Consider the following 27,333-nt stretch of genomic DNA (forward strand, 5'->3'; position numbering starts at 1 on the left):
TCTGTCTCATTTGGCTTGAGTTACATATCAGAAGGACGTGGCACTGGAGAAAAAATGCACAGGCCTTCTCCTTCGGACAAAATGCAAAACAATACATTGCTTTTCCAAGATCTAACCATTCTAAAATCGTTAAGATACATAAATATGAGCACTAAAGTCTAAAAAGTATTACCAAAAGCTTAAAGTACTATACTGTTTGCTCGTGCAAATTTAAAGACAGAGAAAAATAGAAAGTAGACTATGCCACTTAAAAGCATATTTATGAAATTATCAACCCATATGATTAAATAAATACAAAAAATAATAATTGTCCTATATATTCAGATAATTATTTATTTAATTGAGTACATCTAATTTCTAATGTGCATATTTGTGTTTGTGTGTTGTTGGATCAATACAGAAGATGAGTGCCTTTAAAAGCTTTATTATTGGTTTTACTGCTTGTCTGCAGTAGGTTTTTAGCAAATTCACATTAAGTACAGAGCAGTATATGTATTTGTATACAAGGAACAGTGATTTTCAGATGTGTACAGCTCAGTCCTGGTTCTGCTATGAGTCACTATGAGCTACATTACCAGGGATTTACCCTCAAAAGAAAGCCTTTTACGCACAACCCTCATTTCATGGTTACTTTTAGCCCTCAGAATCAACAAATATTATTCAGGGAAAAGCATCCATATTCAATTGTAGCTTCTGATAGAAGGACACACATACATTTTATTGTGTTTACCATCTTTTGGTACAATGAAGAAAGAGCTTTCAAGGAAGGTCATTCTATTGTGGTGGATATCATTGAGCAAAACTATTAAACTAAAATAATCCCCTTAAGCATCATAAAACCAAAGCAGAGAAGAGGCCCTACAGTTATTCAAGTGCTCTGTTTCCTGCAGTTTCCAAGAAGAAAAAGACTTAATTTACCAGATTAAAGTTTATATTGACAGTTTCGTGTGAAACATTTTGTTATTGGTCAGGAAAGCTTGTAAGGTTTTAGGCAAAGAGCTTTAACTCTCACATTAGCAAATGAGCTGGTGCAAATTTTTAAGACATTCAAGACAAATGAGGCTTAAATCACTCTATCAGCCTAGTTCCCCCCTTGAAAGATGTGCCTTTATGATATATAACCTATGCAGTGCAATAGTATATCACATATACACATGTAATAGTATTTATGAATATTGGTACAACTATCGGTTAGTGGTTAATATAACAGATTATTAACCGATTATATATAACTGATAATTACATATAATCGATTAATGACTTATTTAGGAAGAATGGTTTTTAATTAAATAATCCGTTAAATGTTTTAGGAAGGCAAAATACTCTCATCTTATTACAGCTAGCAGACAGCTGATTTAGCTTAGCAGGCAGCTAGCTTAGCTCACAAGTTTAATCAATAACAAAGAAAAGTACCGTAGATTACCATTAGCCATGTTTATTTTTCTAGACAGTATTTCAACTACATTTTGTTCAATTTGCAGAAAGGCCTAAAGTTAAACAAACAAACATGCAGCTTATGTAAAATTTAAAACCATCAATAGGAATGTGTAGACGCAGACGTGGACGTTTTCCCGCCACTGATGTTTTTTTTTCCTTTTGTAGGTATGTGTACAACTATATTGTATATCATGTGACATTGTTTGACTTTGTATTTGTTGCATTTTAATGTGTTCACTGTATGTGGTGGATACTTTGGCTGCCAGTCTAAGAACCAGTGGCTTAGCATGAACTGGAACCGCTAGCTTGTTTTGCATTTCTCTCTTTCTATTTCCATTGAATTGAAAACACGAAAAGTTTGTTTTTAAATGTGTGATAGAAATTGAAGGAGCTTGGCTTGACTGGTCTAGTTCTGTCTAAAGATAATAGCTGAAGCGGTATGGTGCACAACCTCCTGCAACAATGAATCTAGTTATTTTTAGGTTTTCCCAGAGGCAATACTTGTTCCTGTCTTTGTAGCTTCATTTATTACATTCCATATAGTAACACCCATTGTATCGCTCATGGCATCTAATTCTTAGCAAGAAAGGGGATAAAAATGTTATATCATTGTTTCGTTTTAGTATTGTTTCTTTAGTGTCCCTAAAATCTAATCTTTTGAATGATATTGCAGCTTATTATTTTAATTATGCTTTAACCTAAGGGTTACTTGGCTGGGTGTCTAACTGGAGCATTAGAATCTGTTTAATCCTGAACTATATGAAATGTAGATTGAATTTAGTCTTTTTCTTTATGTTAGTAGAACTGAATAATTTGTTAACTGCCTTAATGAGGCATGGCTGTTCTTTTGTTCCTTTTGTCAACAGCCCTAGAATTGTAATATAGTCCTGTTCACATACAAGTATTATACAGTGGCCACTTCCAGGCTTTAACTAAGATAAAATGTAGAAAAAGACAAATTATTTACAATTGAAATCAATAAAAAATAATATTTACAAGTTACAAAAAAATACAGTATAGCTAAAAGCAAAAATCACATTAGCCGCCTGGAAAGGCATTTGTGATGCAAAATGTAAATACATGATTACACATTTAAGTGCTACAATCTATAGGACAAAAACAGAAATATAATACCATGTACAGTTGTTATTTGAGAATTAAATACAACAACCCTTACAGAGTAATGAGAATACCTTCATTTAAAGTAACACTACAGCATGAAGCTCAGTATGCTAGCGATTAGTGACAATCTGTACTCAGTAGCAACTGAGGTTGGTGAGGACGAGGATTTTATGTAGCAAGCTAATTAATCCTTCAAAAATTCTCCAATGAAAAAAAAATCCAAAGAGTTGAAGCTTTAAATATCAACATAAACACAAAATTGAATATGTTTTGATAAATCCTAACCAAGCTGGCAGAACAAAACACAATGCAGAGAGCGCATAATGCACTGAAGAGATGAATGCATACAATTAAACAGTCTAATTAATGCAACTGCCGATTCCTGGGTTTCCCCTTTACATTTAAGTAATCCAAAACTTTTCCACTTGCCCTTGTCTGAATTCATCCCACATCCTTCAACTTGTGTCTCCACTGACTTGCCTTTTATCCGGAGGTCATTGTTCCCAAACAAAGAAGAAACTAGACACCCTCTTCTTTTTTTCTTTCTCTGTCTTATTAGTCTGTTTGAAGGATTGTCAGTTGCGAGAATCATTGCCCTGGATAAACACAGTCTCCTTTGTGTTTTTGTTAGTTGTAGGGTGCTATAACAAATCAAATAAATGTAATATCACAGTTAAATGAGACACCCTGAGAAATTAAGAGAAAAAAATTGAAAATCCTGTCATTTTTCTTTTGCTTCCTAATCATTTACAGCAGTTTATTTACCGGATAACTGGCTGACAATGAGTTGCTACTTTGTGCATGCTGTTTACTGTTAATGTAGTATTTCATTATCTACAGCGCAAATTACAAATCATATAATTGTTAACATAATTAGGCACACAGATATCTAATATTGGCTACTATTAATGACAACAAACAGTATATGGTCCCTTTGTCACAATGTTCCATACCATATATGGCAGGATCTGATCATTTCTGTGTCCTGTACTATGAACAAGACTGTAAATGCATACATGAGCTAACTGTGTATGCGTTTGTGTGTGTATATGTACACTACATGCATGCAAACCTAGATACTGTATTTGGGTATCTATTTCAAGTATGTCTATATCTGGCGTGTGCATTTGCCTGCATATCTACATATTGTATACATGGTTGTTACTTATGTTTTGAATTCTAGGTCTTTCCCTTTTCTGGGTCAGCATGGAGTCTCTCTCTGAGTTTCTGTTAGGTAGACAGGTCTGAGCACACAGGCTGGAGTCACGTTGCCTCCATCAGTGACCTGGCCCCACAGTCAGCCCCAAAGTCCAGGCAGTTAGCACTTGCTGGGGGAAAAAAGGAGTCCAGAAGCCGATTAAGAGGAAGCTGACACTGAGATAAACGCTACTGCTCCATCTCTTAGATCTAATACAAATATTTAAAAGGACGGTAAAAGTTTTTTTTTCCTTCCTTTTTTTTTGGAAAGAGAACAAGTTCATTGAAATGTATCCAAACATCACTTCCTCAGGTTGTCACATTTGCAAAGATCCAGACATTCAGTGGTATGCAGGCCTCGTCCAGTAGGAGTAACAGGTTCAAGCCATTTGTCAACTTAAATTTAAACAGTGTACTTAAACATGGCATTAAAACGATATAACTTGTGAGTTAGTGTCTGAGGAAAATCTTTGGTAGCAGAGATGGGAAAGTACAACACAGACTTATGAAAGGGTAGCAATGGCTGGATGAAGATAATATTAAAGATGCAGAGGACCAAACTGGAGAAAGAATAAGAGTCAAGATTTAAAAAAAAACCTTAACTTCAGGCAGGTAGATATCCAGTGGAGTAATTACAGACATTTGTTTTTTAAGCTTCTTTCTTTGCAAATTTGCTGTATATTTTGTGGATAAATGCAGATTTGGTTTCACATAGCGATATCTATCTGTCAGTGTTTGTCTGATTCCCTGTATTATCCCTTAATTTGACATGATTTTTCTGGATTCACAGCACTGGATCATCACTGTGATTGGTAGCTTCATAAGTGAATATAGCGTAGAGGAATAGGAGGCCACAGAGGAATATTTTAAGGTTCAGGTGTTAACATGTGAAATCACTGTTGAGCTTTAAAAATAAACAAAAATCACACTACAGAAGTGGCTGTTGTTTTAGCGGCACTTGGGCTGAGCACCAGGCTCTGAGCGACGTCTTCACGATTGATTTTGCGCAGCGCCGTGCACAGAGCTTCGATGCTGGCACAGTCCTTTCCCGCCCAGTCAGACAGGAGGGCACAGACCGGATGCTCTTCCTGCTGGAAGGTCGCGATCCGCTCCTCCTCGTATCCGAGAAGAGCCGCCAAGCTGCTCCAGTCGCTGTCGTGCATGTGGTCGCAGTCTTCTCCGTCCGCAGCCCTAAACAGCAGCTTCTCCACTTTCTCTCTGGTGTGGAGGGGAAGAAGCAAACAAGGCTCTTCATCGATGTTGACGACTGCAAAAGGAAAAAAACAAACACAATTATGCATTTTTATTTAAGTTTAAGCACACAGATAACAGCATAATATCTTATTGAACAAAGAAAATATTTTATTCACTTGATGTGATCCACAGAGCGATGGCAGCTGTGCACAAATAACTACAGGACTGTGAGTCATCATTACTAATCGGATTACTTTCTAAATATAGTTTTTATGCAGACAGTACATTCTTTGTCAATATCAGTGTCAAACAACAAGCTCTGATTCACTTTTAATGGCTATTAAATGAAGAAAATGCTTCTTGTTCCCAACTTATTCACCTTGCTCTGACAGATCATGGTTTTAGGACTCATCACTTTGTCCTGTGCAATAATAACTCCGGCAGCAAGGGACTTCACTCTTTAATATTTATAAAAGCGGTCTGTATATTTCAGATGGCTTTTGCGGTTTAAGTAAATTCATTGCCCTACAATATCTCAGGAGTGCCTCATTAATAAAATTCCCAGAGCTTGCCAAACTAAAATGACTTATTTATGGTTTCATGCCTTTACTGGCAGCCAAACTGCAGTTTGTACAGCCAGACTGACATAGTGTATGGTGTTGAATAGGACAGAAAACATTATGATGACACTCTGACATCACTTCATTTTTTTACTATGAGCTTTTTGTGTAAAATTTCTTATGATTTTGAAAGTTTTGTGAGGCTTTGATGATTTTGATCTTTGAACTCCATATGATAATTAGTTCATCCTCATCCGTCAAATCCCTGATTGAAATAATTATTACTGCACAGGTCCAAGTGATGAGTCCCAAAACCGTGACATATAAGAGCAAGGTGAATAAGTTCAGAACAAGAAGCATTTTCTTCATTTAATCCCCATTAAAGAAGAATCTGACAAATCTGCACAGTCTGCATACAAACTATAGAAAGCAAAGGTTTGTTTCGAATTTAACCTTGTAATGCGACACGTATCATATTTGATACATTAGTTCTTGTGAGGTTCTGAGACCTCTACATCATCAATGTAGAAAAAAAATGCACAAAAAATGCAAGATTTAGTAATTATAATACATTTTTATTGTCGGAAGGTTCAATAAACAATCCAGTGTAAAAAAAAAAAAGAATTTTCTGTCAATTGTCTAATGGTTGTTTACAGGGTCAAAGAAATGTACTCAGAGATATTCCACTTATGAGAATGGGACTAACAGAGTTGATGCCTTCAGCTGTTCACCTCTATGTGATTTAAAAATAGATCACATGGTTTCCTTGGCTGATTTTTAATTAAGCTCTATTTATTTTTTATTTTCATTTAACCTTTATTTGTTCAGGTAATCTCACTGAGACTCAATGTCTCATTTACAAGAGAGACCTGCTTCTAAACTGAATAAGCCTGTGCAGGCTATGGGTGCGCCTTACAAGAAGTGAACATTAACATTTTAAGTAACTGCTTTGCATGAACTACAAGAAAAGAATCCAGCATTGGTCCCAATACTACAGATTACACTTTAAGATATCAAATCTACTTCTAATTGTGTTTTTCCAAATATAAACAGGCTTTTCAGGACCTGATCTGCTAAAACAACACTGAAGGTCTGAAGGCTTCATCGCTGTTGTAATCCTCTCCTGCTGATTTGCTACAGTAAGTAAGTTTTCCTGAGAGAGGGGAGGGTGGGCCTCTTTTCGTAAGACACTGACACTGTTTAGGGTGCAGCCTACGGTTTATATACTTGCACTGAAACCCAAATTTCTGGTTTGCTGTCCATCAGACTTATCATATGTTTACACCCAGTTTAAGCACATTAGTTTGATAAATGAGGGCTATCGTGTTTCTCAGCGCTATGACAGCGGCCCCTGTGTCGTTATACTGTGGATGAGTTTTAACCTGTTTGTGCCTGATTCTGGCCCTGCTGCTCCTGCAGACTCTGGCTGTCCACAGAAATGCCACTGTCACTGTGTAGCTTCTCCCCCTCGGGTGACGGGGTCTGGTTCGGGTTGGGGGTGCAGTTGTTGGCTCCTTGCTTATTCTGCTTGCAGCTGTTCCACCTGTATGTGAACGAATCAGCGCAGAGACTCATCATACCAGAACTGTTAACACACAAACAAGTTTCCTCTTTTTAAATTATGTTACGTACACAGCATATAATCAGTGAGCTGCAGCTGGATTATAACTGTATGGGTTCAGTATGAGTATCTTTCACGTACACTGTTAGAGCAGGCCTACTGTGTTGTTGTGTGTCTCCATAAGGCTGCAATATGGGTGTTTTTCTCATTTACCGGAATTTAGCTCCTTTATTTCTATTGTTATTCGTGTCTTCGCTGGACATAGTGTTTACCAGTCTCATTACCCTTTTAATAAAATCTTATTAATATTATTTTTTTAACCCAAACATTTTCAGCCATTTCTTGGAATGATACCATTTTCATGTAGCCATTTATTCTACAGTAAATATGAAAGTAAAACATAACAGATCTCATCATAGCACAGATGACTTCTGCACTAACCTCTCACAAGATTTTGAGGAAACTTGACCTTGAGGTCAAGGTCGCTGAGATTCAAATTCATCTGAGATTTTCAGTAGATTCTGTAGGCTGAGGGGCAAAAAACTACAAACCCATATCAAATTCGATTCCACTTCATCTAACTGTGCACCTTTCAACTGCTTCTAGCATTAACGCTCCCGCTACTTTTAGATCTCTTCCTGGAAGTTGTGTCAAAACACTGACCGTTCAACATAAATTTTATGGTTGATGTCCAACAAAAGCAAAACAAAAATGCTGTTAGTGTGTTTGAGGCTCACCCTGAAATAGAAGATAATCTAATCCAAGTGGCCATAGCTTCCAAGCACTAGGGATGGGTATCGTTTAGGTTTTATCCGATACCAGTACCAAACCGGTACTTTTGAAATGGTGCCGGTGCTCAAACCGGTGCTTAAAGAATGAAGAACACAAACCTTGTCCAAAAACCTCTCATGTTTAGCTGTTTCCCACTTTCTTTTGCTGTGAAGTACAGCCAGACTTTTGACCGCTTCGCCTTGGGCGTTTTTAATCTGTAGCTCTGCTCTAAAAGAACGTACGTACCTGGGCCCGCCTGCTACGCTTGCAAAGGTAAAATGATTGGCTGGAATCCAAAGTGTATGACATTTCAGGAAAATAAAGCACCGAAATGTGCGCTGCTTTTCGGTCTGGTTACTACCATTTATGTCAGAACCGGTGCTATAATGGCACCGGATACCGGTACCCATCCCTACCAAGCACTGTTTTAAAGTAGATGAGGGCAAATTTAATCAGATATGATTTTTCCAAATATTTCTGTAGCTCATACCTAACTGCACACTCAGACTAATGCGTTTATTTTTCCTATCAGCTTTTATTCCCAGGTACATTAAGGTTAGGTTGTCACCGTAGCACACATATGTAGCGAACCAAAAAAAGGACCTGAATAGGTGCGTTCTACATTTCTGCACATATCAGATGATGACAATGCATATAAGTCCTCATTCGCCCCAAACCCAGTAGTGTAACTGAGGTGAATTGAGTGATGCTTTTCTCCTCAAGACTGAGAAGCTGTCTTTTATAACTCAGACTTATATTCCAAAAGGTAAAATTGTGAATGCTTTAAAGCATTTGAGAAAGACACATGACTTACAAATGCTGCTATCTTCTCTGTGCTAGTTTAAAATAGACTGAAGGAAAGTGAAAAACTGTTCTGTAATTCTTTAATTCTTTAATTCTTTTTGGAAAACATGGATGCCTCATCCTCCAGACTAAAGAGGAGAGGGACCATCAGTAGAAAAGTCTGATGGTAAGAGGGCGGCATTCATGCCTGTGGAACTGGCGACGTACATTCTGGAAAGGCACCATCTGTGCTGGAAGGCATATAAATACTTTAGAGCAGCGTATGCCCCCATCCAGATGGCGTCTTTTTCAGGGAAGGTCTTCCATATTTAAGAAACACAATGCTAAACAGCACACTGCATCTATTAAAACAGCATGACTTCATAGTAGAAGAGTCTGAGTGCTGAGCTGGCCTGCCTGCAGTCCAAGCCTTTCACCAACTGAAAACTTAGAGTCTCATGAAGGGAATAAAAATAATACAACAAAGATAACCCAGGACTGAGCAGATGGAATCTGTATCATACACGAATGGGACAAAATTCCTCTCTCATTTACGCATTTACAGACTGATTATAAAAGAAGAGGTGACACCTCTAATTTGAGATCAGAGTTGTAAATCATTGTATTCTGGGTTTGTTTGTTTTTATATTTTACCCAGTGTGCCATATTTTTGGGAATGAGGGTCATAAATGAGCATCAGGTTTTAGTTATGATTTAGGCTTTATGACATTGACAGATGCCAAAATTTGAGTTTCTGAAACTCTGCTTTTTTCTTGTAGTTGCAGTGGGTCATCAGGTACCTTGAGATGGTATTTTGCTCAATATGTCTACTTTTCAGTGTGTTTCCTGCTTAGTCCTCACCTCTTGAAGATGATGAAGGCCACTAATCCAACAACAACAGCTGCCAGGATGGAGCAGTAGATGGGGATGAGTTTATCATTCAGACCCTTGTAGAACTGCTGCTGGGAATCACCACTAGTGGTGGTGGTGGTGCTGCTGTCTGTGGGGACCTCTGGTACGGGTTCATATGTTAAGTCATCACTGGTAGTGGGGGGGAAAGTAAATAGAGACCCTGTGGTGGACTGACCTGTAAAGGACAAATACAGCAACAGGAAATTAAAACATTCACAGTTTTGTTAAACATTTATTTTTGACCACTTGGATCATTTACCGTTAAAAAGGAGAAAGCTGGCAGTTTTAATACCCAGCAGGCCGTCCCTGTGCTGAACGTCAGTCCAGTATTTCCTTTCCTTTAGCTTTGTGATTGTGCTGTGGCTAGAGCTAATTACTTAAGAAATATCAAAAAATATATTTTATTTATGATTGAAATTCATCTAAACTTTTATTGCATGTCTTGCCATTACGGGAACAAAAATCTACTTCATAATATTATATACATATTATTATATAATTAATATCATAATCTACACATAATCTACACATTATCATGTGCAGTACTGACACAATATCAATGCTTCATTTCAAAAATTATAATGAAAAAATGCAGTTTTTCCCTCTTCTGTCCTTCTTTCAGTGTCATGGAATATTTTCATCACTTCCTCATGTCTTAGGTTTCTATTTCATATTTGTCACATTTGTCAGATCATCATACAAATTTTATATTGGATTTAATATTTGATTTTATATCTGACAAAGATAACCCAAGTAAATATAAAATGTATTTTTTTTAAATAATGATTTTATCTGTGATGACCAGAGCTTTTGGAAAGCTGGGTTAAGCCACAAACAGCACTGATTACTACCAGACCTGTTGATTCAATAAATCTAAACTCAAGATTAGTTAAGAAACAAAGTCATTGACATCTATCAGTCAGAAAGAGTTACGAAGACATTTCTAAGGCTTTGGGACTCCAGTGAACAACAGTGAGAGCCGTTATACACAAATGTAGAAAAGTTAAAAAACTGGTGAACCTTCCCAGGAGAGACCGGCCTACCAAGACGCATTCAGGAGGTCACAAATAAACCCTGAACAACAGAACTGCAGGCCTCACTTGCCTCAGTTAAGGTCAGAGTTCATGATTCAACAATAAGGGCAGGGATAGCTCAGTAGGTAGACTGGTGACCCCATGATTGGAAGGTCAGGGGTTCAAATCCACTGAACGGCTACCCCGAGGTACCCTTGAGCAAGGTATCGTCCCTACACACTGCTCCCAGTGTGCCTCCTTATTGGCTGCCGACTGCTTCACTGAATGAATGGGTCAAATGCAGAGAGAGTAATTTCCCCACGGGGATCAATAAAGTATACATTATTATTAAGAAAGAGGCAAAAATGGCATCCATGGGAGAGCTCCAAAGAGGAAACTACTGCTGACCAAAAAGGACACAAAAGCTTTTCTCACATTTGCCTAAAAACTATTTCAATGATCCCCAAACCTTTGGAAAAATATTCTGTGAATGAAACAAAAGTTGAACATTTTAGAAGACTTGATCCCTGTTACATCTGGTATAAAACTAACATAGCATTTAATAAAAAGAACATCAGAGCAACAGTCAAACATGGTGGTGGTAGTCTGATGGACTGAGGCTACTTTTTTGCTTCAGGACCTGCATGACTTGCTCTAACGATGAATTCTGCTCTCTACCAAAACATCCTGGATGAGAATGTCCAGCCATCAGTTTATTCCCTGAAACTCAAGCTCACTCGGGTTATGCAGCAGCACAATGATCCAAGAAACATCAGCAGGTTTACCTCAGAGTAGCTCAAAAACAAAATGAAGGTTTTGGAGTGACGTGGTCAAAGTCTGGCCTTAAATCCCGTTGAGATGATCTGGCATGACATTAAACAGCCCATTAATGCTGGAAAACCCTCAGATTAAAACAATTCTCCAAAGTAGAGTGGGCCAAAAATCCTCCACAGTGATGTGAAAGACTCATGGTCAGTCATCACAAATGCTCGATTGAACTTCTCACTGCCAAGGTGTGCACAACCAGTTATTAGGTTTACGGGGCAATTGTCACGATCCTGGGTCTTAGGACCCAGTGTTTTGAGTTTTAGTTCATCTTCATGTTTGTAGTATGTTAAGCTCATTAGGCCTCCTATGTTCATTTGCTTATTAGTTTCCCCTTGTGTTTCCAACCCATGTTAAGTCTCCCCTGCTCTTCATGCGTTTCATGTCTGTGTCTTACGTTGTCAAGTTCGGGTTGTCATGTCTATGTCTCATTATGTTTCCTGTTTTATTGTGAAGAGGTCTGGTGTTCTGTGTTCATCATGTTCAGTTTTACTCTCCCACTGTGACGTCATTATGTTCATGTGTGCCAGCTGTTTCCCCATGTGTTCCCACTTCCCTCATCATCCTGTGTGTATTTAGTCCGTGTGCTTTCAGTCATTTGTTGTCAGGTCGTCTGCTCATCCATGTCTCATCTCCAGGTACCCATGTCAGTTCACTATGGTTAAGGTTTTTCATGTTTTGTTATTAGTTCACCCAGTTTAGGTTATTGTTTAGTTTTCACCGATGCCCGATTATTTTTACCCTCGTTGCTAGCCTCAATAAACGGCTTGTTTTGTTTATCCACACTACGTTTTGGTCTGCGTTTGAGTCCTCCTCTGCAACACATACGGTCTGCCCCAGCCAGACCGTGACAGCAATTACTTATTTAAATGTGTACTAATACGAAACTACCCCATTTATAGACTGAGAGCTGTTACACAAGGTCTTCTGAGCATTGTGTAACAGTAATTGTAAATTATATCTCAGTAGAAGGACTGGTAAACACATCTGCGGTCTGCTAACACAAGATAGGGCACTTCTTATTTCCAAAAATAGAAATACAACTTTCTGCTTCCTCTATAAAAACTGAGAGGAAATGCAGAGTGAGATTTAAACTCTGAGTTTGTCAAGCAGCAACGCATGACACAAACTCACCTATTCATTCTTGAAATTAAATTATTGATTTAAACAGATTTAACTGTGCTGCAGCTCGGGTCAGTGCACTTTTGCTCAAATCGGAAACGCTAAAAGTGACCTCACAACATAAATGAATTTCAAGAATTAACTTCATTTCTAATGAAATCAAATCAAAGGATTTTATTTGGAAAAGAAAAACAGCAGCAAACACATCCAGACCAAGGTTGTTTTTTCATAAATAGTAGCAGTTTGTTTGATACTCCACGGACTAGGACATTCCCAGCACAGCAATGTGACCGGAAAATGGTTTGCAAAGTTTAAATATAGCTACAGATACAAGTGGTAACTTGGCAGATCACATATTTCTGTGTTACTTTTACTGTTTTGCCTCTTTTCACCACAGCAAGTGTAACAATAAATACTTATTATGCTGACAAACACAACAAGCACTCCCACAACACTTGGTCATACCCCATCCTCCACCCTCCCCTCTCCCCAGGGAGCCATTAACGATGGTAAGAGCAAGTTGGTCCATCCAGTCCTGCCCACATTCCTCCAACCATTAGCAGACACATTCGCTCCTCGCCGCGGATGCGGAAACCTATCCTCGCCTGTCACTTACTTACAGTTACTCACAGCATGGACAGGAAATCAGGCTGTTGGTTTCAGAGGGCTCTAAATACCTCAGGAGAGCCGCTGAGTGCAAGGCATCCATTTTTTACTAATGAGGCGAAAACATTTTTAATGAGAGCTAACTTAGATCGATGTGCTGAGCTGCTGCGGGGATTTTAGCTGAAGGAAATTTGAGGAAGCACTTTATGGTAACAACAATTAACTGAACATCAAATCTACGTCGATGATTCTTAATCATTAACCTTTAAGGCCACAGCTTTTTCTCACTAACTTGTCTTAGGATGACACTTGTGCCTCATTAACCTGAAGCCTATGAGCTGTAAATGTAATTCTCAGTGCCGTACTCATTTGACACTTGACACACAGCGAAAACATTTGTTTTGTGTGCAGTTTTTTTTTTTTAACCATGTTAGGTATTTACAAGCAGCCCAGATGCCTGTTTGTCTTCGTGTTACCTTGTTATTGTTGGTTCTTTGCCAGTTTTGCCTCCTGCTTAGCTCAGTAAGCCACATGCTTCTGTTTCCGGTGCTTTAACTCACTTAACACGACTTACTTGAAACCATTTTCGAGTATTATTGCCAAAGCCACAACATCCCTGGTCTTCACGCTTCCATATACTAACTCATCTTGCTTGTTGCATTTAAAGCCAAACTGTAAAGATCTTGGAAACTTTGCATATATAGTGCTTTTTTGTGGCTTTATGGGGAGTTGCACAATACTAGAGATCTAGTAGCATCAGAGACAGCTGAAACCTAGATTTACAGATGAGGCTCTAAAAACTTGAGGCTCATCATCCATCCAGTTCAATAACTTTTGGAAAGTCTGTATCATCATTTTTTTTTTTTATCCCATTCATATGTACTGATAGCTAACAAGACTTTGTAAATCTGGCATCCTGCTCTCATTGATATGTAAAGGAAAAAGTATGGATGACAGAAACAAAACAAAACAAGAGCCAGTTATATTATACGTGTGTGGGTTGCTGCTAAACTGGTGGATATATTATACCTTTATGAGTGGATGAAGTGCCTAAGAAATAGTATACATATAAACAGGCTTCTGGTGAATCACTACAAGATATCATGTTGCTTCCTGCCCTCTTCAATACTAGGTACCACACCATAGAGAATACACACACACACACACACACACACACACACACACACACACACACACACACACCACCATCACCGCCACCGTTACCACCATAGCGTGTTTGTTTCTACTTTCTTTACTTTCCAACACACACGTGCGCACGCTCACACAAAATCAGACACCATCCCATGACAGAGAGCTGCTTTGTCCGGCTAAAAATATGTCCTCTCTCCATCGTTCCTCTTTATCCTTCAGTCTTTTCCCCACATTACATCTGGCTACACTTTTACTCATTCCTACTGGGCAATTCCTTTTCTGTCAGTCACTCCTATGATCATTTAGACCAGGGGTGTCCAACTCCAGGCCTCAAGGGCCGGTGTCCTGCAGGTTTTAGATGTGTCCTTGATCCAACACAGCTGATTCAAATGGCTAAATTACCTCCTCAACATGTCTTGAAGTTCTCCAGAGGCCTGGTAATGAACTAATGATTTGATTCAGGTGTGTTGACCCAGGGTGATATCTAAAACCTGCAGGACACCGGCCCTCGAGGCCTGGAGCTGGACACCCCTGATTTAGAAGTTTTTTAATGTTGTTTTAATCATTCTTATTATTTTCAGTTTTCATGTGGATGATGAGCACTCTTGTGTAAGCAGGCAGCACTCTTAATCTGCACAAAGCTTTAAATAATAAGCTGTTTTCAATATAAGGCAATGGTGGCAAAGGGAAGCTGCTTCACTGGCATTATTTGTCTTCCCTCCCATCTTTTATCAGTGTATTTTTAATCTTTATTGTAAATGCTAGGTATATATATCGCATACAGGATATTATTTGTCTCACAGTTTAAACCAGGGGGGTTCCTCCGGTAAGAGCGCGGCACGCCTGTCATTAAAACTATAAAAGTTGAAAGCTGCGGAGACGTCAAAATGACAGGCTCAGTCGGTTTTGAATTATCAAAACAATTATTATATTTATTGTTAAGCATTATCTGGCTGTTAGTGAAATTACCAGAGTTGTCTCGCTTGCTTTGTCTGATAGTGATTCACTTGTGACAGGAAATCCAGGTTCTTGTGCACATTAAGCGTGTAATAAGAACCTGTTGGTCTGTGCCCTTTACATAAGTACTATATAAGAGCAGCAGGACTGTGCATGCAGCTTGTGTTCACAGCAGCTGTGTGCTTGTTTGTGTGTGTGCAGCCACACCTGAGCTGAACTCGTCATTCCAACCGCTTGCGGACTCGTGCAAACAGGTGTTGCTGCAGTTTCAACACCGTATACTTTAAAGCCTGACTTATGATTTAGTCACAAAAGACAGGAGGGGCTCAGTTTGCCTTTCTGTAACTGCATTCCACCTGACTGCAGCCATAACAACCACAAATCCCTGCACATCAAAACCTGAAAAGACATTTGTATATTATTCATTATTCATTAAATGAACCACAACTGTTTTTATAATAGTTGTTACAAATACAAACAAAGCAATGCCCTTCAAATACTGCAGAATGCTGTTACTCTTGTTTTGTCAATCTGTCTTTTGGCCTCTGGCTCACTTCCTACTGTATGCAACCCATCTACTCCTTCTGCACACATGCCTTAGACACACCCATGAATGTAGAGAGTGCCTGCGTGTGGGCACGTCTTTCTGCGTGTGTGTGTGTGTGTGTGTGTGACTGTTCTGCTGCAGAAAGTGATCAGCACTCGTAGAGGTCAACCAGAGAAACCCGAGAGTGCAGAGGAGTAACTCCATCGCTTTTATCGACCAGGCCGCATTCTCAGCATCTGCTCCTGTGCTCCACTCTCGCCAGCTTTCTCCATCTCGTTCTCTCCTGCAGCTCTTTATTTGTTTTCCAGTGTACTAATCTCATGCTGATGCATTTTCTCTTGTGCAGCTGCTTTCAACTGGTTGATCACTACCCTTAATGTAGAAACAAGTCTGTTTTTTTCCTACAATTTCAAATGACACATGCAAAAATTCTTAAAATGGCAAAAAGGTTGCGGTGGAAGGAGAATCCAGATATAGAGACAGGTGCAGTGGAGGTAACACACTCCCAGCTTTTGATTTGAAGATTGGAGTTTGAGTCCCATCGCAACTTCCTTTAATAGCTAATAGTTATACATTTAAAAGCTATTATGTTCAAGTTTTACTTTACAGTAAGGTCAAGCACTCAAAAGACTTAGGAAGAGTTAGGGAAATTCACAATCAGGTAAAATCTGGGTCAAAGTAAAACCTTTAATGTGTTAAACACACCGTCAAAAGGTGAAACTTTAACTGAAGTGCTTATGCAAAATCAGTTGCTCGTCACAGCCTGCATGACTTTATCACCTGTAAAGAATTTCAAAATGATAAATTGTAGAAAAGTGACAAAACTGCCTTTTTTTCTCACACTGACAATAATAAAGTACACTTTCTTTCTTTCTTTCTAATGTAACAAATGACCCAATGCCGCAAAATTACATTAATGTCTCTCTTTATTCAATAATTCAGCCCTAGGCAGCTTTAAAGATAATATCAGTGAGAGAGAGGCTCAGTTTGGCAGAGACACATGCAATAAATCCCGATGAGGACAAAAGCCCGAGTCTCTGAGCAGAACTTTTGGCAACAAAACGACGACACGAGCGAAAGCGCAAGTGTTGTGGTCACCCTTGCCACCAGAACTGCTCACTCATGCCAAATCACCTCTGAAGGTTTTTCCTGGAATCTCCGGGGCAAATTCCGGAATGATGACAGGAAAGTGAGTCAATCCCACACTGACAGCGAAGAAAAAGACGCAGTCAACTTTAAGATCTCCTTCATTGTTACAATGCTCATACTGTGTGGAGAAGGGTGCAAAGGGGTTAAAGAGAGGAGGTCAGCTGCAGCCATACAGAGATACAGAGATACAGGCCTGTGGATGTGAAGGGGACCAAGCTTTGGCAACACAATGAGTGACTGTGCAATACAAAGACAGTGAATTGTTTAGTCACTGGGGCTGGGGATTCTTCACAGCCACTGATGTGGTGATGCCTTGGACGCAGGAAATCGGGAATGTTGATGGCATTTTGTCATCCGTGGTTTCCCCAATTCATAGCCTGCTCTTTATCCTTATGGGGCCAACCAAACACTAAACTTCTCCCATACAGGAGTGCCATCCCATCCAATCATAGCTTAGCAAATCATAACGAAACAAGGGCCTGTCAACCGTTTCAATATCGTTACCCATTAAAGTGGTGCACGTGTTCCTCCAGACTTGATATTTTAAAAGTCTGGGGGATTTTCGTTATTGAAAAGCAAAAATACACGGGATGTTAGTGTGTCAGCGCTGACGCTTCAGCCACTGTGTGGAACCAAGATAAGAAAATAAACAGTTATAACAAAAGACCCCAGAAAAGATCATAGTTTGATCAATTATAAGCTCAAAAGACTTTTCATTTGTATTGAGAAATACAAAAGATAAAATATTGCTGCAAAAATGTTGATATTAAATTCTAAATTAACGTTATAGACTGTGCTTTTGACCGTTATAGGCCGTGGCACCGCATGAGAATTCATTCAAATTTAAGAACCCCCTCTGCAGATTCAGAAACGTCCCTTCTTTTGCTTCTTTTCCTTCGTCCTTCGAATTGAACTGCCGTGGCCCTGAGAGCTCTGCATGGTCCTTGTTAGTAGATTATGCTTTCTGATTTCTGGAGGGCAGCCTGTCGATTGTTAAGGTCAACCAAACTCCGGAAGGAAACTGCTCCCCTCCCCTCCTGCTAACCTATCAATAACCGAATGAACTTGGACCAATCACTCTCCCCTCCTCCCCCCTTTTTTTGTGTCTCTCTACTGAAACCATTGTCATATGTATACGTGTCTATAACTTATTAGTTAATTCTGGTGTCTTCGTAAAAATAGCTCCTGTTTAAAAGAGGGTTTAAAAAAAAGCAAACAAACCTCTACATTTCCATCTACTAGCTCACATGAGTAATGTTCTGACTGACAGTTCACAGACTCCTCTGCCAATGTGAGAGGGGAGGCAGGGGAATCAGGGTTACGTGTGTGGTAGGGGATCTTTTCTGTTCGTTTGCCACAAAGATTACAGGAAAGCTAACAAGTTATTACTGAAGAACCTTGATTAACAGGTGGAGCATGGGTAACACGCCAAAAAAAAGAAAAAAAGACGCAGCTCTAGATAGGGCATTGACCTTGAGAAGGGTGATTGATGTGCCTGTTGGATTATTGCCAGATCTGTGCGTGTGTGTGTGTGTGTGTGTGTGCCAAAACTTTTTGCCCTCGCTGCCACAGAGCAAGAATTCGAGGCTCTGGTTGATAGATACAGCATGTCCCGTCAGCCCTGAGTACGATCTCAAGGAAGAACAGGGTCATGGAGCAAAACCTCTGTCTTCCACCACTTTGAGGGCTTTTAGCCAAAACCTCAAGATGATAAGAACAGGCAGTGAGTACTTTATCCTGCTCAATCATTGCTCAATCATACAGCTTTAACCAAGGTCGAAAGAGGCCTTGCAAAGTTGTGTTAACGTGGCTGCATTATCCTACTCATAATGCATTTTGAAATCATCTTTCTCTGAGCTTGATGGGCCTCACAAGAACCAGCCCTGCATCTCCATTCCCAAACCAAACCAGTGCTCAGCAAAGCAAACCACTGCATCTCAGGTAACCGAAGCCAACCATACAAGCCCTGTCTCCTTGTAGAGCACTAACTTGCCGTGACGAAGATAAGCTGCTCGGATTAGTGTATTAAGTGCTACAATAAAGGGATGTTGGCTGTACAAAGTTCAGGACTCTGACGCTTCAGAAAGAGATTTTATCCTTGGTCCCATGGAGGGATTTAGGCAACAAATGTATGTATGTATGGTTACCACTGCCTAAGGACAGGACCACGGATTCTTAAGTGAAAACCTTTAGCGAGCCCTTATGTGTCGTAAAGAGACCAATTTTCTGAAAACACATGCTACACCAAGGATCGGGTCCCCCAACACAAACACAGTAATATACTGTATGCGGTTAAGTGGCAGGAGGATTGCTGTGAATTATACATCAAGGAAACCAAACAACCTCTGGCTAAGCAGCTGCCACGACACAAAAGAGCTTCCTCATTAGGCCTGGACTCCACAGTCTATTTAAACCTGCAGGCCACAGTCTTTAAGTGATGAGTACATATCCTGGATAGGGAGGAACGCTGGTCTGAGCATGGAGTCAAGGGAAGCATTTGTGTGAAAAGGGAAAGACCACCTCTGAACTGCAGAGGGAACCTTAAGTTTGATTTAGACTGAAATATACACTGGCTTGCAAAAGTATTCGGCCCCCTTGAACTTTTCCACCTTTTGTCACATAACAGCCATAAACATGAATCAATTTTATTGGAATTCCACATGAAAGACCAATACAAAGTAGTGTACACGTGGGAAGTGGAACGAAAATCATACATGATTCCAAACATTTTTTACAAATAAATAACTGCAAAGTGGGGTGTGTGTAATTATTCAGCCCCCTGAGTCAATACTTTGTAGAACCACCTTTTGCTGCAGTTACAGCTGCCAGTCTTTTAGGCTATGTCTCTACCAGCTTTGCACATCTAGAGACTGAAATCCTTGCCCATTCTTCTTTGTAAAACAGCTCCACAACTGCCCTGTGACGGCCTCAGAGGTTGTCTAAGAGAATATTGGGAGCAACAACACCATGAAGTCCAAAGAACACACCAGACAGGGCAGGGTATAAAGTTATTGAGAAATTTAAAGCAGGTTTAGGCTACAAAAAGATTTCCCAAGCCTTGAACATCCCACGGAGCACTGTTCAAGTGATCATTCAGAAATGGAAGGAGTACGGAACAACTGTAAACCTACCAAGACAAGGCCGTCCACCTAAACTCACAGGCCGAACAAGGAGAGCACTCATCAGAAATGCAGCCAAGAGGCCCATGGTGACTCTGGACGAGCTGCAGAGATCTACAGCTCAGGTGGGGGAATCTGTCCACAAGACAACTATTAGTCGTGCACTGCACAAAGTTGGCCTTTATGGAAGAGTGGCAAGAAGAAAGCCATTGTTAACAGAAAACCATAAGAAGTCCCGTTTGCAGTTTGCCACAAGCCATGTGGGGGACACAGCAAACATGTGGAAGAAGGTGCTCTGGTCAGATGAGACCAAAATGGAACTTTTTGGCCAAAATGCAAAACGCTGTGGCGGAAAAATAACACTGCACATCACTCTGAACACACCATCCCCACTGTCAAATATGGTGGTGGCAGCATCATGCTCTGGGGGTGCTTCTCTTCAGCAGGGACAGGGAAGCTGGTCAGAGTTGATGGGAAGATGGATGGAACCAAATACAGGGCAATCTTGGAAGAAAACCTCTTGGAGTCTGCAAAAGACTCGAGACTGTGGCAGAGGTTCACAACGACCCTAAACATAAAGCCAGGGCAACAATGGAATGGTTTAAAACAAAACACATCCATGTGTTAGAATGGCCCAGTCAAAGCCCAGATCTAAATCCAATCGAGAATCTGTGGCAAGATCTGAAAACTGCTGTTCACAAACACTGTCCATCTAATCTGACTGAGCTGGAGCTGTTTTGCAAAGAAGAATGGGCAAGAAGTTCAGTCTCTAGATGTGCAAAGCTGGTAGAGACATACCCTAAAAGACTGGCAGCTGTAATTGCAGCAAAAGGTGGTTCTACAAAGTATTGACTCAGTGGGCTGAATAATTACGCACACCCCACTTTGCAGTTATTTATTTGTAAAAAATGTTTGGAATCATGTATGATTTTCGTTCCACTTCCCACGTGTACACCACTTTGTGTTGGTCTTTCATGTGGAATTCCAATTAAATTGATTCATGTTTGTGGCTGTTATGTGACAAAAGGTGGAAAAGTTCAACGGGGCCGAATACTTTTGCAAGCCACTGTACATCGTAACCTACACTGTAACCTTCCATGCCATTCAATCAGCGTGCTGCCTGGACCAGACGTGCGGTTACATTTCAGGTGCACATCAGGTTACATGGAAAATGACAGCGTAGGGTTAAAAGGGGGGTTTTGGTTATGTTGTAAGTTACGATAAATCTAAATCAGGCAGAATCAGCTTTCTGTGGTTTTCTTAACTGGATGAATGATGCACGCATCGACTGCACACTTTCTTTGAGTAACTAAACTGAAAAATGCTGTAGAGGCTATGAGTAAAATGAGAGAAGCAAATATATCTAGTACTAACATCATTTTCTCATTATATTAATATGAAATTGGGGATTAGAAGGCCAGCATTTGGTATTCCTACAGCAATAATGCACATCAGTAGATGTCACCTTGTCAGGATTGTTATCAACATCGGTTTTAATTAACTTTACTTGTCCCAATGTTGTTGTGACCCCTGAAAGGATTGTGAGGAATTATATCATGTTGTTCCCTACACATCCCCCAGGGGGGAACTTATACTGCCTGATCACTCCACAACCCCCACCCCTCTCCACATACAAGGCTCTCATGCCCTTTAACCTTTGACATCGCTCGCTGGCCTGCAAAAGAGTGGAAGTCGTATCACACTTCTTTAGATAAGGATCTTGCCTTTAAATCTCCAACTCTGTGGGTCTACCCTGACATAAGTCTGGTCACTATTACCATGTTTAGCCATCAGAGATAGAAGAAGAGAGTGAGTTATTCCCCCTAAGACACAAAACATAGCATTAATCCCTGTGGAGCTAGACCTGGAGGAAATTGGATTTCACCCCACATGTCAGCTGAGTATTTATCCTGCTATATTAAACACAAGAGAAGGAAAATATAATCCAAAGAGTAAAGCAGAAGATCCAGTTTTATCTATAAAGGAAAATAACCCCCAGTATAGTCAAGCTGATGTTCTGGTCCTTCTACCTTGATTTAAATTACGTCTCCACCGTCTCAAGTTACGACTTGTCTTTAGTGGTCTGTGTGTTCCACTCATTCCCTCCACCTCCCTGACTTTACCCTTCAGGCCTGTGTCGCACAAATCCGCAGCATTAATGGATGTGGACGTCTGGCATTGCTACAGATTTGTATGCGCTGATAACGCTTCTGCTTTGGTAAAAAGATTACGTTCGAAATAAAAGGCACATGATTGGGTTAGAGTGAGGAACAACATATGACAATAAAGCCCATACACAGTGAGCTGTAAGTCATTCTGCCGGAATCACATTCATCATGATGTATGCTTTGTTCGTTATCTAAAGGATGTTTTTCGTATTGGGGCTCTGGCTTCTTATATCTTGATGTCGGATGAATCATCTCTCCAAACACCACCCTTTGCTTTCAGACCACAAGCTGATTCAAGCTGCCTTAAAGCGTCATCCTCAGTGGGAGATAATAGCAGCGCAGCACTTGGTAGAGAACAGCGATATATGTCGTGTCTGCTTTTGCTTATTAAATAAACTTCTCTCTCTGTATTTTCTCTGGTTCTTTTAAAGCCTGGCAGACACAAATGACTGATTAGTCTTCTGTGTTGCTTCTGTTTTCACACATTCTAGTTTCATGACTCCTCACAGTATCGGGTAGGTTATTTGAAATTTAAAAAAAGTCCAAACTAAATGCTTCTTATTTATTGGTTTATTTCATATCCACACACCTGCATCCATATCATCATGGTTTTGAGTTTCTATTGTATGTTTGGTAATTCTTCTACTGCTTTGCCATGCTTTAGGAATTAATGGAATTTACCACTGATTTGCTGAAATATGCAAGGTCTTCCCTGAAAAAAGCGTTGTTTGTATGGGAGCATATATTGCTTTAAATCTGGTGTATATCTATCTGCATCAATTGTACCTTTCCAAAGCAAAAGCTGCCAGTTCCATAGAGACTAATGCACCTTCATACCATCAGCGATACTGTCAGAGGCTTTTTAGTTAAACTAAACTTTTTATTCATCTGGTCACAGAACAGTTTTCCACTTTACTTCAGTCTATTTCAAATGAGCTTTGGTCGAGAAAAAGAAGATGGCAGCATTTCTGGCTGATGTTCACAAATGGCTTCTTCTTTGTATGAAAGAGCTTTAACCTGCATTTATGGTTGACATGGTGAACTGTGGTCACAGACGATCATTTCTGGCAGTGTTTTTGAGCAAATGCATTGATTTTCATGATAGAGTCCTTCCTGTTTTCAACACAGTGCTCACCTAGGGCTTAACGTTAATCAGCATTCAATATTGTCCCTTGCGCACAGAGATTTCTTCAGATTTTCCTAATCATTTTATGATATTATGCACTGTAGATGATTAAATATTGAAATTCTTTGCTAAATACTCTAGGAAAATCAGTCTGTCCTATTCTGCGAGCTTCTCCCCTCTGCTCTTTTTATACCCAGTCATATCACTGACCTGTTGCTAATTAACCCAATTAGTAGCAAAATGTTCCTCCAGCTTTTCAGAACTACTTACTTTTCCAGCCTTCTGTTGTCCCTTTCCCAACTTTTTTGAGATGTGTTGCTGTCATTAAATGGCCTGTATTTGTATAGTGCTTTACTAGGCCCTAAGGACCCCAAAGCGCTTTACACATTCAGTCATCCACCCATTCACACAATGGTGATGGCAAGCTACATTGTAGCCACAGCCACTGGGGCGCACTGACAGAGGCTGCTGGACACTGGCTGCCACCCTCTGACCACCACCAGTAGGCAACAGGTGAAGTGTCTTGCCCAAGGACACAAGACTGACCGAGACTGACCGAGACTGTCCAAGACGGGGCTCAAACCGGCAAAATTCCGATTACAAGGCGAACTCCCAACTCTTGAGCCACGATCGCCCCACACAACAGCCTTATTTCTTCTTTACCCCCTGGAGTGAACAGACACACCAACATATCACATGACCGGTTTAAGATGACCTAGCAGCTAGACACAGCCCGAGTTTCAACTTTTGTTGAAAGTGCAGACTTTAAACTACATACCGGTTTTCATTATAACAGTGGAGTTATTTGGATTTCTTGGCAGTTTGATGTATATAAGTCCTACACCAAAAAAATAGATAAGAATTCAAAAGCAAAAATATTCTGAATCACATTTAGTGTTATATTTTAGATAGTTTCAGTGGATATTTGGGATTCAGGTATTTGTTTTAGTTTGATATTGCAAGGCACTATTTGCTAGCAATGGTTGGTGCAGCTCTCCCAAAAGTAGGATTAGATTTAGGTTTAGCATATATAGCAACTTCAACCTCAGAGTGTTGAATGGTACATTTACTCATTTCAAACATATGTTTTCTGAGTAATTTATGAGTTTTGGCATCATTGCATTCTTGTTATATTTACATTAAAATATCATTCCAGCTTCTTTGGGATTGGGGTTGAATTTAAGAATGGGTATTCTACTGATATACTCTTTGTGTCTCCTTACACACATTTTAATTTTAATTTACAGAACTAGTAATCCAAATCTAAAATTTGTTGTCTAACTCAGTGTTGGTCCAGCCTAAACAAATTAGTGCAGCAACAATTTCTGATTAATGCTAAAATCGCCCAAATACTGCAGTGGGACACAGGAACACTCAAGAGAAACTGTGCCTTCTTTGAATAAACAGGAAAAATTATGTCCTGTTATAATTATACCAAGCACATTCGACATTAGTTTCTCACTCATTATTGGCTCTTCTTTTATTTGGCCCCATGGGCTAAACCAAAAGCCCTCCTAGGCCAAAGAGTGCCATGGGAGGACGTACAAAAGGGTCCCTTTAGCCTCAGACTGGCTCTGTGTTCGCCACTGTGATAACAACATCCTTCAAACCACTTTCCCAACAGACTGCTTGGCTGATCAACAGACTCCTTTTATTGTCACCTCACAAAAGCGTTGATTTAATCTTTGAGGCATCAGATCATTGGAATGAGCAGTGACTCCAGTCATACAGAATTCCTGATTTGGAGTGTGATACCCACAGGGTGCAATGGTATAAAAGAAATTCAGAGCCCTGTTTAGAGAAATGACCTTCTTCTAAACCCTCAACATAGAGTGTGGTCTTTGTTTCTCTCTTGGGATGAGTCGCTGAAGACAATGAGACAAGCTTCAGTGTGGCATTTAGGTCGATGGGCCAACAATGTGTATAGTGTCGAACTTAGATGATCTGATTATGAGGCTGACAGAGTGGATGTCAAGTGTGTTGTACATTTCTTTCAGTGTCGGACAGCGAATTTGTGCTCACGTAGTTTCATTCAGATCGTTGTGACCCTGAGCGACACACTTCATCACTCATCCTTACTCGGCACAGAAGCTGAAACTTGGTTGGTATTTAGATCAGGTCACCTCACAAAGCCATTTATTAGATAGCTGACAAATAACTATATGAATGGTCTTATCACATCACAAGAATACAAAATCAGCAAAGTGCTGTAAACACTCTTCTGAGAGTTTGGTCCATATTGACATGATAGCATCACAAGCTTTGGTGAGTCTGTGTGAATTGTAGCCTCAGTTTCCTGTTCTTCACTGACAACAGTTACATCCGGTGCAGTCTTCTGCTGCTGTAACACATCTGCTTCAAATTTTAAACGTTGTGGGTCCAGAGATGCTCTTCTGTATACCTTGGTTTTTTTCAAGTGGCTGTTTGAATTACTGTTGATTTCTATCAGCTCCAAGCAGTCTGACCATTCTCCATTCTCTGACCTTTGATATCAACAAGACATTTTACCCAGATAACTGATGTTCGCTGGATATTTTCTCAGACCATTTTCTGTAAACTCCAGATATTTATAATTGTGTAGGAAAATCCCAATAGACCCCAGTTTCTGAAATACTCTGACCAACAACCACAAAGTCACTTTCTTCCCCATTCTGATGCTCAGTTTGCGTGCCTAATGCATTGAGTTTACACTATTTGATTGCTGAATAGATATTTGATGAATGGAAAAGCTAAGAGGTACTGGGTTTAGACTTATATTGTCTAAACATAATGAGAGTGTGGTGCTCAGGTGTCTGACTTTACATGGAACGTGAATTCCACACTTACAGCTTGTTGAGAAAGTAACACTTAAATAAAGAACTAGTCCGAGTACACAATCAGGGCGTTATGCCAAGAAGCTTGTTTGGTTTAGATTGTTTGCTTTAAAATACATCATGAAACTTTTTTTTAACTGTATATACATGTGCCATTTGACCCATTAGACTTCATGTTGACAATATGAGCTACTTAATATGTCCTACCTTGGCAAACCGTATCGCCGAAAGGGGTGCACGACTCTAACTCCTCCACCTCATCACAGGTACTGCAAGGAATACAAGGCTCCCAAAAGCTTTCCTGGTCCGAGTAGGTGTCCCCAGTGCAATTCTCACACTTTGTGTCACGGTCATCTTCACAGCTGTACAGCATTCCCTGACCTTCAGGACACTTAGTGCAGGGTAGACAATTCTGCGAGATTTCATCCAGGTAGAAACCATAGTTGCACGTGCAAATGGCGTCGGCGGAGTCAGTGCAGGGAGTATGCATGCGCAATAGACCTGAGCACTGCGTGCAGGGCTGACATTCCTCTGTGTGGCTTGTGCTTTCTGAGAAGGTTTCACCTGAAGAAAGAGAGAAGAAAACTGACATGAAAGCTGTTCATTTAACAGAAAGATAAATACAGATAACATTCTGACAAAGCCTTTGCTATAAGAAACTACACACTCTTTTTGAACATTTCCACAGCCCATTCAGTTGGCCTCTGCAAATAGCTGAATGGCAGTCAGGCTCATTAACCAGTACCTAAAGCCATTAGGGACCTACAGTATGACTTTAGGTCATTACCTAAAGTTTATTGAGGCAACTGCTGTTGTGATTAATTTTATTGTATTTACCCATTGTTAGTGATACCACTTAGCCAAATAAGTCAAGAGTGTGTACATCTTATTTTCCAGCATCTGCAACCGCTCCAGTGATGTTATTGCACCCTTATTAAGCTGTCAACATTAGCTACACACTTTAGTTTAAATGAATTAATATTCGGCATTATTCAAATAACTGTACTGTGATTTGTTTTTAATGAGCAGGTTTCAAGTCTTTATTTTTATATTTAATATTTAAAATATAATATTTCATTTAGCTTTCTAAATATATTTAATTTTTTTTATTAATTTTAATGAGTGAGATTGTCATCTTGGGGAGAGTGATTACAAAGCACACAAAACACAGTGGATGCAGAAAAAAAAACAAGTTGAAT

At 39.8% G+C, this 27,333-nt stretch overlaps 1 protein-coding gene across 1 annotated transcript in view; it reads right to left on the bottom strand.

Annotated features, from left to right (window-relative positions):
* Window positions 1-410: 410 nt before the first annotated feature.
* ngfrb (nerve growth factor receptor b) overlaps window positions 411-27,333 on the bottom strand; it is a 37,233-nt gene continuing 10,310 nt past the window's right edge. Inside the window, exons 3-6 of the mRNA XM_085284546.1 lie at window positions 26,342-26,698; window positions 9,487-9,712; window positions 6,893-7,053; window positions 411-5,023 (exon numbers count right to left, since the gene is read on the bottom strand). Of these exons, the coding sequence (XP_085140672.1) occupies window positions 4,680-5,023; window positions 6,893-7,053; window positions 9,487-9,712; window positions 26,342-26,698 (1,088 nt within the window). The 3' untranslated portion in view covers window positions 411-4,679. The remainder of the gene's footprint in view (window positions 5,024-6,892; window positions 7,054-9,486; window positions 9,713-26,341; window positions 26,699-27,333) is intronic.

This window comes from Mchenga conophoros, linkage group LG8 (genome assembly GCF_057382185.1).
Source record: "Mchenga conophoros isolate Kocher_MC1m ecotype Shallow Benthic linkage group LG8, M_conophoros_male_GT1.1, whole genome shotgun sequence".
NCBI lineage: Eukaryota > Metazoa > Chordata > Actinopteri > Cichliformes > Cichlidae > Mchenga > Mchenga conophoros.